At 42.0% G+C, this 15,718-nt stretch overlaps 1 protein-coding gene across 1 annotated transcript in view; it reads left to right on the top strand.

The window, feature by feature from the left end:
* LOC124615627 (probable cytochrome P450 6a13) overlaps positions 1-13,669 on the top strand; it is an 89,405-nt gene extending 75,736 nt beyond the window's left edge. The window contains exons 7-8 of the mRNA XM_047143633.1: positions 9,053-9,304; positions 13,323-13,669. Of these exons, the coding sequence (XP_046999589.1) occupies positions 9,053-9,304; positions 13,323-13,489 (419 nt within the window). The 3' untranslated portion in view covers positions 13,490-13,669. The remainder of the gene's footprint in view (positions 1-9,052; positions 9,305-13,322) is intronic.
* Positions 13,670-15,718: the final 2,049 nt, after the last annotated feature.

The following is a 15,718-nucleotide window of genomic DNA, read 5'->3' as shown; positions in this document are numbered from 1 at the left end:
CACGCGGTTCCGGACTGAAGCGCCTAGAACCGCACGGCCACCGCGGCCGGCTATTGTCTACCAATACTTGATATATGAGGAGCACTCAATAAGTAATCCTACACTTTTTTTTCCTCGGTCGGTTTCGGTTGAAAGAATGCAGAATTTGTAGTCTGATGTCGTAGACCATTCCTGCTTCAACACCTGTAGTTTCATAAAGTTCCGATGGGTGGCACCGCTATACATAGACTTTTAAATGGCGTCTCTGATGGAGGTGCGTTCCAAGCAGAGAGCTGTGACTGTGTTTCTTATGGCGGAAAACCACAGCATCACAGCTATTCGTAGACACTTGCAGAATGTGTATGGAGACCTGGCAGTGAACAAAAGCACGATGAGTCGTTGGCCTAGGCGTCTATTATCATCGCAATAAGATCGCGCAAACCTGTCCAATGTCCTGTGTGCCGACTGGCCGTACACAGCTGTGACTGTTGCAGTGTTGAACATGGAGACGCACTCATTCAAGGCCATCCATTGATCACAGTCAAACACCTTGCTGCTCAACTGGACATCTCTGTTGTGTGGTGCTGTTATTCTCGTCCACCAGTTTGGGTACTCAGAGTTGTAAGACCACTGCATTCCTTGCCGCCTAACAGAAGACTATAAAGAGCAACGAAGGGTCATCTGTGAGGAGCTGCTTGCACTTTATGAGTCTGAGCGTGACAATTTATATCGAACATTGTCACAAGCGGTGAAGTATGGGTTCATCACTTAGAACCAGAGAGAAAACAGCAATCCTTGACGCCACACAACCTCTCCTCCAAAGAAACGGTTAAAAGCCGCACCTTCAAGTGGTAGAGTCACGGCGACGGTCTTCTGGGACTGTGATGGGGGTTATTCTGTTTTACGTCCGTTCAAATGGTTCAAATGGCTCTAAGCACTATGGGACTTAACTTCTGAGGTCATCAGTCCCCTAAGAACTACTTAAACCTAACTAACCTAAGGACATTTCACACATCCATGCCCGAAGCAGGATTCGAACCTGCGACCGCAGTGGGTCGCGCGGTTCCAGACTGTAGCGCCTAGAACCGCTCGGCCACCTAGGCCGGCTTTACGTCCGTCCTCACGGTGCAACTATCGACTCTGAAGTGTAACCTAAAGAAACGGCTTCAGTGTGTATGTCGCCAAGAAACTGCAAACCAACTTCTCCTTCTCCATGACAACATAAGACCTCACACAAGTCTACACAACCAAGGGTAGCTCAAGAAACTTATTGGAATTTTCTTCTTCATCCGCCCTACAGCCCGGATCTTTGCATCTTGCGACTTCTGACTATTTGGCTTAATGAAAGATGTACTCCAAGGAAGCAGTGTGTGAATGATGGGTGGATTACTTACGCAGCAACACGCTGGCTTTGACGTCGACTAGTAGAGTGGTACCATGCGGGCATACGGGCCCTCCCAATGAAGTGGCCTAAGGCCATTGCATTCAATACAGATTATGTCGGAAAACAGGGTTCTGTAGCTAAAAGAGTGTGGAATAATATTGTGTATTATAATCCTGCATAAAACAATCTGCTTTCAGAAAAAAGTGGTACATTACGTATTGAACGCCCTTGCGCAACGAGTGTGAGCAATTTGTGTTTATAGACGCCGCATTCATTGCATTCACCAACAAGTATTGATTAAATTCTCCACTACTGTCGCATCACCGAGACCATTTAGTTCAGTACTGAATGCCAAGACCCGATGGACAACTGCTTCTTTGACCACTTTCGCCACAGAAAACATTGGGCCAATGTTGAAATGTCATATGAAAATATGACTACTTCGCTTCGAAATTTTGGTCATACAGGCAGCATTCTTTATGTCAAATGCCGTGAAAAGGTGCTGTTCAAAACAAATATGTGACTGAAAATCCCGGTGAGAGACATATCATGGAGACAGAACTGGCATATGCTGTCCATACTCTTTGAACTGTCACTGTGTCCGGAGTACCTAGTCCTGCGCAGTAGCTCCATCTCAAAGGTGACGATGACAGTGAGGAACAAACAGAGATATGTCGTGAGCTACAGAAATTTCCAGCAGTGTTTCAGTTCGAAAGTGGAAATTATTCAGCTTACTCAACTAGGGATGAGACATGGCTTTACCCTACCGCCACATCATTCAGTCTGTAGAGTGAGCAAGCAGTATTGGGAAACAAGGGCAAATTTTCCCAGGAATAAAACAGCTCAGAAAAAAGAAACAGAAGCTTGTAAGATTTGCCGATTATTCTACAATACAATCACAAACGGCAAAGGGCTTTGTCTATGACTTTACAATACTATCACAGACGGCAAAGAACTTAAAGGTCTGTCAGACGGAAACAGTTATTCCAGCTGAAGATGTACATAGATGTCAGTACTGAAAAGCGAGCATTGCGACGTGTGATTTCAAAAAGCATTTTTCAAAATTAATGACCAATTTAAGTTTTGGAAAAACTATAGAAATTTATGGTGTCATCCTAAGAACTAGGCCAAACTTGGTACCTCATGACAGAATGATCTCCCTGAGGTAGCAACGAATGAGAGACACCAGTGTAGCCACATTCTCAGGACGTGTCAGAAGGTTACTTGCGTCAGAACGCAGTGACCCTCAGCCCACTCTGCAATCATCGCTTACGACGACATCATCATCTTAGTCAGATGCAGCAGTGCGAGCTGTATTAGAATCCACAGCTGTATACTGAAGTTTACGGTCAATTGTATGTTGAGAGGAGACTATCATTCTGTACTGCATTAAGTGATACATTATGGAGTTCAGCGACAGTAACAAATACATGTGTCATTCCTGAGGACAAGTATTGTTTCCAAGTAAAGTATTTCAGATTGTTCAAGTTCTAATAGACTGCTCTAAGATTTGGTGTGTGTTGCAGTATCTGCTCAATCTCCTCCAGAAGTAAATGTAGGCTTGCTACGACACACTATAGCGTCGAAGCGAATGTGTCAAGTGTTTCTTTATCTCGTTCATTTAGTTTACCATTGGGATGGGCGTTATGTCTCTAGACATTACATCGCCAGAACAAATACAAGAAGGACCACTACCTTCCATCAAGGATTAGTCTCTCCGGTGTTGGCTAAGGTTTTGCTGGGGTTCATGAAATTTGTCTATGTCATTATGTGTGTACTGCACCTCTCCAAACTCCAATGTACCACTTCCACTATGAGTTTGAAAAACCAAATTTTACCGATCCTGAGTTACTTTCGATTAATGGCTGTGATCCATATCAAGTAACAACGTACGATCCCAAAGCATTCGAACGGTCGGATATGCAGAGGATAATCCTTACAGCACGACTTGTCAAAACAAGAAGGTTATTAGCCTGACAAAGAACGAGGTGAACTGTCATAGATTTTGGAATTTGTGAGGCTGAAGTCGAAAATGTATGTATACCATACAGATATAGAAGCCACCCAAAGGTGGGCTAAGATTGTACATTGTGCGGCGTCAAAGGATTTATCAGTTGAAGATCACAAGAGATGCCTGCTAAAGGATGGTGGCGCTGCTCTGCACGTGCACCAAGTAGTCTATACATTGTTAGGTCATGAGGTCCATACTGCACTGCAGCTGAAAGTTGGACTGTCACATCATGACAACGAACAGTTCATCTGAGGGAAAGTGATCAGCACTTCTTATATTCACACTATTCACTTTTATGATAGTGTGAAAGAGAAAGAGAGTGGATGTACACTACTGGCCATTAAAATTGCTGCACCACGAAGATGACGTGCTACAGACACGAAATTTAACCGACAGGAATAAGATGCTGTGATATGAAAATTATTAGCTTTTCAGAGAATTCACACAAGGTTGGCGCCGGTGGCGACAACTCCTACGTGCTGACATGTGGAAAGTTTCCAACCTATTTCTCATACACAAACAGCAGTTGACCGGCGTTGCCCGGTGAGACGCTGTTGTGATGCCTCGTGTAAGGAGGACAAATGCGTATCATCACGTTTCCGACTTTGATAAAGGTCGGATTGTAGACTCTTAGCAGAATATGGAATCGTGGGTTCAGGAGGGTAATACGGAACGCCGTGCTGGATACCAACGGCCTCGTATCACTAGCACTCGAGATGACAAGCATCTTATCTGCATGGCTGTAACGGATCGTGCAGCCACGTCTCGACCTCTGCGTCAACAGATGGCGAAGTTTGCAAGACAACAACCATATGCACGAACAGTTCGACGACGTTTGCAGCAGCATGGACTATTAGCTCGGAGACCATGGCTGCGGTTACCCTTGACGCTGCATCACAGACAGGAGCGCCTGCGATCGTGTACTCAACGATGAACCTGGGTGCACGAATGGCAAAACGTCATTTTGTCGGATGAATCAAGGTTCTGTTTACAGCATCCTGATGGTCGCATCCGTGTTTGGCGACATCGCGGTGAACGCACATTGGAAGCGTGTATTCGTCATCGCCATACTGGCGTATCTTCCAGCGTGATGGTATGGGGTGCCATTGGTTACACGTCTCATTCGCCCCTTGTTCGCATTGACGGCACTTTCAGCAGTGGACGTTACATTACAGAACTGTGGTATCGTGTTGAAGCTGCATGGGCAGCTGTACCTGTACACGCCATCAAGGCTCTGTTTGACTCACTGCCCAGGTGCATCAAGGCCGTTATTACGGGCAGAGGGGGTTGTTCTGGGTACTCATTTCTCAGGATCTATGCAACCAAATTGCGTGAAAATGTAATGACATGCCAGTTCTAGAATAATATATTTGTCCAATGAATACCCGTTTATCATCTGCATTTCTTCTTGGTGTAGCAATTTTAATGGCCAGTAGTGTATTTACACTGTATGGGGTGGGGGTGGGGGGATATTTGAATGGACTATTGACACAGATGTGTCTATGTGTATGCCTATATATACTGAGTACTACATATTTGTCGGTGTGATCGTGGTTTTTCCTTCATCTGCTGCAAATATCACCAGTTAATCTTACTTAACCAATAGGAAATGCAGTAATATCTCTCTGCTGTATCTCTATTTGTATATAAGTTTTCTAATAGAGTTAAGAACAATTATATTGTAAAGTACCTTCGCTAAACAATGTTATATGCATTTTGTTATTCACAAAGAGAAAGACCCTGGCGTTTCCGCAACTGTTTGCAGACCTTGAATGAATGAAGAAACACAACTGGGATAATAAGCAGAGGGAGGGGGAACTTGATCCCTATTGACCCAATGACCTCAGTGCACAAGAACAGCCGGCCTGAGTGGCCGTGCGGTTCTAGGCGCTACAGTCTGGAACCGAGCGACCGCTACGCTCGCAGGTTCGAATCCTGCCTCAGGCATGGATGTGTGTGATGGCCTTAGGTAGTTAGGTTTATGTAGTTCTAAGTTCTAGGGGACTGATGACCATAGTTGTTAAGCCCCATAGTGCTCAGAGCCGTTTGAACCATAGGAGGAGGCTTAGCTTATCAGTGACCTCAACATACTAAAACAAGGCCCTGTCCTACTGCTCGACAGTCCTGCTGGGTGATGCCATTGCCATTCTGGATGACAAGAAATCTGAAGGGATGCAGACGGTCCTCAGTAATGTTCACATTGTCCACAGCTTTCATGGTGCCATCAATTACTACCACTGGTCACAAGAAAGCCAAAATCAATGCCTGCCATAGCACAACACTACCCTCATTTCCCTGTGCCCATGGTGTGGTGCATGTTTTAACAAGGAACGTGATCCACCGGTCAGGCAACACGTTTCCATTGCTGCACGGTCCAATCTTGATGATCTCGTGTCCACTGCAATCGTAATTTGGCCATGTTGTTGGATGAACGTGGGAACATGTAGAGGTCGTCTGCTGCTGAGCCCCATTTCCATGTGCCTGCATAGGTGCTGTATTCTGTCGCCAGATCTCCCGCAGATCTCTGCGTATCCTACTTCACAGAGCGAGCAAACCCCCAACATTCACATTAAGTGATGAGGCACTGATGTCCAATAACCTGTTGCCAACTCACGCTTTCACTATCCTTCAACAACTTTCCATAGATGCCCTCGACAGTAGCATGTAAATAGCCAGACCAACTCAGCCGTTTATGAGATGACAGTTCCCAGGTGCTGGACCATAAGAATTTCTCATTTGTCAAAGTCGCTTACATCAGTGGGTTTCGCCATTTACAGCCTCTGTAGAAACTAGAATGTTCCTTCATTCATTTCTGCTTCATACTTTGTGTTCATTTCCCTAATTACTTAACTATGCATTACAGTATACAGTGGTTAGCACACTGGACTCGCATTCGGGAGGACGACGGTTCAATCCCGTCTCCGGCCATCCTGATTTAGGTTTACCGTGATTTCCCTAAATCGCTTCAGGCAAATGCCGGGATGGTTCCTTTGAATGGGCACGGCCGATTTCCTTCCCCATCCTTCCCTTACCCGAGCTTGCGCTCCGTCTCTAATGACCTCGTTGTCGACGGGACGTTAAACACTAATCTCCTCCTCCATTACAGTATATTTCCTCTGCAACCTAAGAACTATTTAAATAATTATATTCGTAATTCCATTGTAAATTATTTCAACTTTCTCTACACGCAAAATCGTCTCTGTCCTGCATGGTTGTCAATATCAAAATCCCAAATCAAGGCTTTCAACTGTCTCATGGAAGACTGGTTTCATAAACTTAAACAATGATTTCTAGGCATGGCTCTTTATTCTCAAAAATAAAGACTTTTCATCATTTGTGTACAAAATTGACAATCACATTAACATGTCTCCGCTTATGCAAAATAATAAAACGTTGACATAAATTTTCAAGATGCGCTCTAAGACAAAAAACCTCTCCACGAATTGGTCACAAATTGATATTCACACAGAAATCGACGGAAAATGCGAAATTGTACATTTTGGCGGCCAATGGATGACTGGGCTCTGCAACGCAACCAGCTATTTTAAAGCCATTTTCGTCGATGTTTTCAAATAATTTTTCCGTGACAAAAAAACTGCTTTTGACATATACAGAGTCCGCCTAAAAATGGATACACTCTTTGTCAGGCTCTATCGAGATATCGATATTGTCGTTCGATTTGAGTTACGAATGCGTTGTAGTGTGGTCTTTGGCTCAACACATTAGTGCTTTGATCTCGGTATTGACAAAACAAGATGGCTGTAGCACGCTTGACATTCGAGCAACGGGAATGTATTGTAAGGCCGTTTTTCAAGTTTGATAATGCCGTTGAACTGCAACGTCAGTGGAGACGGGAGTTTGAGTCAGAACCACCAACCCACCTAACAATTAAACGAATCATTGAGAAGTTTGAATTGGATGGATCGATTTGTGATATTTGCAAAGAAAGGTCAGGAAGACAGTGTACAGCTACAAGTCGTGCTTCGTTGGCTCTCGTGTTGGCAACGTTTGTTAATTCTCCACAGAAGTCTGCTATGCAATGTGCATGTGAAGTGGCAGTTACCAGTACAAGCATACGAAGAATTCTGAAAACTGCAAAGTGGGAACTTTACATTCCACGATTGCTGCACGCGATTATTGATGATGATCCTGATCGCCGAATGCAGTTTTGGGAATGGTATCAGCAAATGGTAACTGATGACGAATAATTTGTGACGAAGTGTGGAGTCACGAAGCACAATTTAAACTTAATGGAACCATGAATCGGCATAACAATGTGTGCTGGGCACCTGAAAATCCGCATGTTCGTATGGATAAAGCGGTCAATCGACCAGAGGCTCATGTGTGGTGTGGGCTATCATCTACGGGCTTAGTAGGACCCTTTTTCTTTGATACTACTGTTTCTGGAGAAGTGTACCTGGAAAAGTTACGCACATCAATTTTGCCAGATATACCTGCACTTTATAGAGCTGATGAAGAGGTCTTCTACCAAAAGGATGGTGCGCCACCACACAACCACCTAGCTGTATGAGCTTTCCTGGATGACAATTTTCCAGGGCATTGGATTGGACGAAGAGGGCCCATTGAGTTCGCTCCACGGTCGTCAGATTAACACCTATGGACTTTTGCTTGTGGGGAACTGAGAAGGACAGCGTCTATCAACGTAACCCACGCAAGGTGGAGGAACTTCGCCAGAAGATTACAGCGATATATGCAGCGGTCTTCACTGTAACATTGACTGACGTAGTTGAGGCGATCTCTCGTTGTTCTGTTATGTGTATAGCCGCCAACGGTGAACATTTTGAGCATTTAAGGCAACCATGTGCTAATCTAAAGGTTTAACAACATGTGTGATCAATTATTACACCTATCATAAACACGTAAGTAATACGTATCGTTCCTTGAAGTGTGTATATGTTTTTCTGGCGGACGCTGTAATAAATAAATTGTCAAAGAATAAGTGACAAATTGGGATCCTAATAACAATAATCTTCAGCAGAAAAGTAAAGCAGGGCAGCTTATTTCATGGCACACCGGTATTTTTTTCCATGGTTAGCTTTCTATTGGGCGTCATATGCAAATGTTGCCTTATGAAGAATATGACACATTTGCTTATTCCTGTCATTCTCGATTCTCCCCATATACAGAACAGTATTGCCAATATGTTCATGATGTGTGGTTAGTGGAAAGGATCAAACGAACGCTTACTATTCTTACATCTTCATTAAGAGCAGTATGTACGGTGTGAGCGTTTTAAAGCTTATTTTTCTTGCATAAAACGGCAGTGAACGTTACATATTATCGTTATGTTTGCAATTAATCATACCATGGAGTATTAAGAGCGACAGGCTGGCATCTGTGGCCGAGCGGTTCTAGGGGCTTCAGTCTGGAACCGCGCGACCGCTACGGTTATCCTGTCTGAGGCATGGATGGGTGTGATGTCCTTAGGTTAGTTAGATTTAACTAGTTCTAAGTTCTAGGGGACTGATGACCTCAGATGTTAAGTCCCATAGTGCTCAGAGCCATTTGAACCATTTGAAGAGCGACAGAATCTAAACATTATATTGATAGCATTAATAACACTGCCGTTAGAATGTGCCCACGGTTTTATTCTTGCTAAAGAACCAACCTTACTGTTTGATTACTGAATTTTTATGGACATGATCTTGTGTTTACAGAGACACTGAGGAAGTATCCTCCGGGTGCAATACTTGTTCGCAAATGCAATCGCCAATACCAGTTTCCGAATGGCGGCCTTGAACTCGACGAAGGGATCCCCGTTATCATACCGACCTACGCAATGCATCATGACCCCGAGTACTTCCCAGAACCTGACCGTTTCGATCCGGAGAGGTTCTCGGATGAGCAAAAGGCAAAGAGACACCCCTACGTCTACTTGCCGTTCGGGGAAGGTCCCCGCAACTGCATTGGTAAGTCCAGATATCTTCGTTTTTTTCTGTGATTCAAGCATGTCAGAATATAACTAGATGGAGAAATGTATCTTCAGATTTAGGGTTTAACGTGTCATTGATGATTAGGGCTCATTAGCTGGGAATGACGACGGGTAGGGATGGGAACTGGCCGTTGTTGAAGGGCGAGTGGTTATATTTCATTTCAGTTTTCTCCTGATACTTACTGTCCACCTCGCACCAAGGGTCAATAAACTACTGAGGTAGGTGTTCTGGTAATAGTCGTAACCGAGCTACTTGCTCCAGTTGCCCACATTTCCAGTTCCTCATAGCAGGAATAAGACTACCACTTAATAGCTAGTGTGAGATTAGAGGAAGTAGCCACTGAAATTACGTAACTAATATTTTTGGACAGAATCCGTATATTAAAATTTCCTTCGTCTCACATGCACAAAATAACATTTCAGCTAACTTGTTTTCTTCTTCTAGCACCTACCACAGTTCAGAATCAAAATCCTGTTCACAATTCTACAGATCCTATCTCTATTAGCCAGCCGCCGGGTCAGTCAAAGGTAGTTTAGCTCACCAAATGGAAAGTTTAATGCTCAACTCGACATCCGAGTTTAATATGGACGCCACAAACACTCGCTAAACTGGAACTGATGAAGCAAATAACTATCGAACATTCACACGAGAGTTCAGTTTTATACAACGATAATCAAGTACGACCAGAGACGCTTTCACGAGTTCTGTCGCATGTAGCCATTCGAGGCTCACGCTCACAGTTGCAACTACCGTCACAAATGGACACATCACGAGGTTCGAGCCAACTGGCACACTCTTCGTGACCGACTTCACTCACTCACTCTTGACTTCTGAAGGTGTCTCTGGACCTTGTTCCGCTTAGTTTGAACATTCATAATACCTAGCCTACATATAATCTAGGATTGGGAAATTTAGACATCGCGTTTCTTTGTTTGTATTTTCTTGTTGTCACCCAATTTTGTAAAACTGCTCTTGCTACTTGCCACAGAATTGCTGTTCAAGTAGGATGTCCGGCCATCGAGTGGTCGGTCGCCGGTGGACAGGGTTACCCAGGTTGGCAATGTACCTATTCTCTGAGTGCTGCGCCAATGCGTAAAATTGGTGAGCTGTCTGTTTAGATCTGTCTTGAAGGAATGGTATGCCTGCTATCTCATGCACTTCTCTAGTGCTCGGTTCTCACCTTGGGAGATGTAGTGCAAGGCGTAAAGCTTTGTTTTGTATCCACTGTAGTGCGTCGATATGTTTATTGACTGCACTGTAAAATGCCACCCTTAATTGTGAGAGGAGAGAAACATTTTAGTTACCACTGATGCTGAGTGAGGAAACTATACAGTATCTCAAATTCTGACTATGGTTGGACACTGCTAATAGCGAATTCTCAATCATACCATAGGAGCAATTTAATAGTTTGGGCCTCCACCATTCGCAAGTACGAAGACGAGTGAAACAAGAAAATTTCAATTACAGTTAATGAAAGTTCACTTAACCATTTAGCTGCTCCGTATTATGAGATACTCAGCTTTGATATCCTCGGGGGGTCCTTGCGTCGCTCTAGTATATTTTTGAAATAAAACACAGAATAGAAAACTTTAATTACTAAGTACATAGGTGCAATGTTCATTGACCGTCTGACAGCCTCCGAAAGACTCTTACACAAACTTGCTTCTGAAAGACAATAATGCAGACTGACCACGTGGTTCATACGTCTCTTCCTTTGGTATAAAACAAAACAATCGAATACTTTAGTGAACGTAAGATTCACAAAATAACAGTTAAAAGTCATGAAACGATTTTAGTTACTTGCATCAAAAAATTACCCTGCATGTTCTGATAATCAATTTGGAATCGTTTGCTTAATTTCGTATATAATTTCAGTGAATTTACAGTACAACAATTCAAATTATTTTACTTAATTATAAACAAATTACTTCGAATGAAATATTATTAACAGTATTTCGGTTTGTTCTCAAGTAGAACTACCATTTTAAATTACCATAATGAATAAAAATCGTAGCTTTTCAGAAATATGAGAGAGGTAAACATGTGGTGCAAAATGACTGGATATCACGAAATTTCAAAGTTGGATTGTTAACGAACGGCTTATTCCCCTTAACTGCTAATATAAATCGCGTAATGTATTAAAGTGAAATTTAATCTGAGATAATAAAGTCATTTGTACTAATTGTTAAAGGGCAGTTTACTACTGGAACTGTATAAAGTCCAGAAAGTTAAAAATTCGTGCTAAAGTGACCTCTCCAGAGGCTGTTAATATGAGGAAGGAATTTCAGATAGGGGTGGGTAGGTAGGCTCATTTCAGTTGCCCCATGCCACAGCGGCGTATCCAAGAACAGGTCGTATCAAGGCCAGATACAATGTTACCCCCTGATGTGTGGGTAGAGTCGAACTGAGATTTAGTGGGGGTATAGCGTTTCCATGCGTCCCAGTGCTTTCCCCCTGCCCTCTCGGACGTGCGGTTCCCACGTTAAAGGGGCTGCAGTCTGGAACCGCAAAACCGCTACGGTCGCAGGTTGGAATCCTGCCTCGGGAATGGATGTTTGTGATGTCCTTAGGTTAGTTAGGTTTAACTAGTTCAAAGTTCTAGGGGACTAATGACCTCAGCAGTTGAGTCCCACAGTGCTCAGAGCCATTTGAACCATTTTTTTGGTTCCCACGTTAGATGTACATCGGGGTGTCACGCCTAGTTATTTTCCGGACACACTGACTCTGTACGCTCTGCTGGGGTTGCTAATATATCATCGGTGCGTACAGTAAACGAAACACTCGCTTTTCGACCGCCAGCGTACTTTACTACACGCTTGAAAAGCACCGTTCTTGGCGCATTAATTTCTGATAAGACTTCCAGTTGGACTGCCTTGTTTTTTCTACAGTAAATGATTGGTTCAAGAACATGCTACTTAACTTATGAATCTCTGTTCCGATAAATGAAGCTTGTGTGATTTTTTAGCCTTTGTCCACTGAAATACGCTTTCTATGTCTGCTGTACTCATTTACAAAACATTAGTTTCTTTGACGTTTGATACGTATTTATTATTTTATAACCATAATATAGTGCTGTAATATCTAAGCCATAACTTAATTCAAAAGGGTTACATTTTATTAATTTTTCTGTGCTGCAGGCCAAAATTTACTAATTTTGGCTGACAGCTTGGGGGGGGGGGGGGGGGGTACTTTATGCTCACCTTTTGAAAATATTGTAATATGGTGAGTTACTTTATATATTAACATTCTGCAAGAAATATTTTTTTGTTTTTAATGAATTCTCCTACCATATTCCATCTATGATTTAAATTTTTCACTTAAACTGAATCCAAAATTTTAGCTCTCAGTGGTAGTTACTTTTCCTGGTGAATTTTGTGTTCAAAATTTCTGTGTTCAGGGCCTTACTCAGATAACAGTATCCATCTAAAAAGTATGTTGAGATTAAAAGTGAATAACAATGAACGAAATTTGCATTTTTTTATACTTTTTGCTGGTCATCATAAAGTCAGTAGTACATGTTACTGAAAGTGCCTTGATGTTGCTAAGCGTGTGCTAAAAGTTATTTTCAGCTTCTGCCACCTCCTTACAAATCAGTATTTCTTTAAAAATTGTCTTGTGAATATAATTCAACAACAAATTTTTTTAGGGTGATCACGAAGCACTCCCCTGCCCCCTCAGTATTGCATATTATGGAAAACACCTCGATATTACTAGTGTTAGTGCTCGTCCAGTGTTCCCTATAAATTTCTGACTAAGGAACAGAAGGTCTTTCTTTTATTCTTGCTTAAGAGGCTATGTGAGACACGTGGAAGAGTAAGTATTGGAACAACTCTTTTGCATTTACTGAGATGTATTTTTTGATAGCAAGTATGTATACAAAGTATTTCCTTTTTCCCTATGGCACTTTTGATTGAATAATGTATTATCATTTTACATATATTTTTGACGAAGATGTGACAATGGCAATGAACTTGATATTATTCTTATCTTCCAGGTATGCGACTGGGCCTTCTGCAGGCCAAGATAGGACTAGCATATCTTACATCCAAGTATGAGGTGCAGTGCTGTGAACATACCACAGTGCCTATTGAGTTCAATAAGGTGTCCTTCATCCCTATGCCTGCTGGCGGAGTACAGCTGCGCTTAGCCAAAAGGGCTTAGGCACAACAAAATTCATGTACCATAATTTTTTAATTTAATGGTTGTAAGAGGTGAAGACTGCTTGTTTGGCTTTAATTTCCCACCTTATATACATATTCTACCTAATAAAAAATTACATGTCCATTGCTTTTATTCCAATTAGTATATATAACAACATGCAATAAATAATTACTGTTTCTTTTTATTGCATTTTTTTTTTTGTCTTCACCTATAACACTTTCACCTTCTTTTAGATGTATCGAAAAGGTTGCTAGAGTCAGAGGAAATGATTTAAGAAAATTGTACTTACATAGCTTCCCTAAGACAGTTTTTAAAAAGACATATAAAAGATTTAGAGTAGCAGCAAATATTAACAGTAAGGTCTGTATACAGTTTATGTTACCTTCTTCATAAACGTCAGTCTTCTTCGTGGTTTGCATAGAATCATGCATAACATTATCCATGAATTTCCTACGGGGTATTTCTGCCTTTCCACACCATTATGTGCTATGAACAGCAAATTTGTGGGACTTACACATGTCACTGAGGTCATTCTGCATTGTTCTTCATGTGAGCATTCTACCGAATTACAGTGGAGGTAGAGAGAGAGAGAGAGAGAGATGAGGTCCCATACTCCAAGGAGCTTAGGGAATGATGCGGGCGACCCGCACCGCTGACTAGGTAAGGTCGTAGTGGAGGTGATTTGCCATTGCCTTCCTCCGACCGTAACGGGGATGAATGATGACATAAAAACACCCAGTCATCTCGAGGCAGGGAAAATCCCTGTCCCCGCCGGGAATCGAACCCGAGACCCTGTGCTGGGGAAGCAAGAACGCTACCACAAGACCATGAGCTGTGGACTCAGTTGACGTAGAGGTAATGATAAATGTGTTTCTTGGATGATCTGACATCGTATTTGAAAGTCAAAAGATACATTTTTTTTTTTTTTTTTTGCAAGTCTTAGGAATTCTTCCTCATTTTCACAAAAATTTAGTTATGGAATATGAATGACATTAGATTCAATGAAACTCTTTATTTCAGCCATTTTCCATTGATGTGAAACATATTTAATCCAAGAACATTCAGTATAATTTGACTCTGGTAAACACAATCGTCAATATCATCAAATTGGAAGAATGTTTGTCTTAATTATTTGGCCATTAATGTGTGAAATGTGTGTGAAATCTTATGGGACTTAACTGCTAAGGTCATCAGTCCCCTAAGCTTACACACTACTTAACTTAAATTATCCTAAGGACAAACACACACACACACACACCGATGCCCGAGGGAGGACTTGAACCTCCACTGGGCCATTAATGGACTGTTTATAATCACCATTGTATGAGAATAAGCTTTGTTGTTTTTCGCAAGCAATTTTTTCGAGGGGTGGGGGATGCTGGTGTGCTCTGGTGGAAGGCTGTCACCTCAAGATGGTAACATTTTGTATTTACAGTCTAATTACAAATAAACATTCTTTCACTATGCTTGAAGCTTACACTATTTGGAAAAAAATCTTTCACAAAAAGTCCTATACATAATGGCAATGCTAATGAACATATTCAAAACTAGCTATCCACATTCTTATTGATTACCAGTAGTCGTGGTGTTGAAATCAAAAGTGATGCACAGGATGTGAACATATTATTTTCACACCTGGAAAGAAATTTTCACATAATTTTCCTACTACTGCACCAGTCTGTGACTGTGGCTCTCAACTCACAAATGGAATAAACATCCTCATATTTGACTAATAGTTGAAAGTACTCAAAGTGGAATGTTTCAGATGATACTTACAGAATTCCAAACATTTTTTACACTGGATTGAGAATCTATCAAGTGGTGAATAGCCCCAGGATTACTGTAAAAGAACCCGGGTAAATCCCATTCATGATTGACAAAAGGTGCAAGAATGTATCCACAGAATTACAGACACACATACATAACAACCATCTGTTGAATTATTCTAGAATATTTCCTGGCCACAAACATCATCTGATTTCTGAATAATAATAATCTTTATGAAAGAATTAGCATGTTTTCTTGAAAAAGAACTTCTTGTGTGATACACAGTTCACATTTCTTACATGCGATGTTTTGCATCTTTGCAGTACTTAACATAGGTGAAGAGATACATTCTAAAAGTGGTTGCAGATGTGTTTAACTGGCATGTAGCTCAGGGCTCTGAGTAGTGTGCACTCTTGATCCATTTCTGGCCCTACCCTAAGAATTCCCCCTGCAGGTCCGGGG

The sequence above is a fragment of the Schistocerca americana genome, chromosome 5, assembly GCF_021461395.2.
Source record: "Schistocerca americana isolate TAMUIC-IGC-003095 chromosome 5, iqSchAmer2.1, whole genome shotgun sequence".
Lineage (NCBI taxonomy): Eukaryota > Metazoa > Arthropoda > Insecta > Orthoptera > Acrididae > Schistocerca > Schistocerca americana.
Note: the sequence above shows the minus strand (reverse complement) of the source record. Positions and strands in the feature narration are given on the sequence as shown.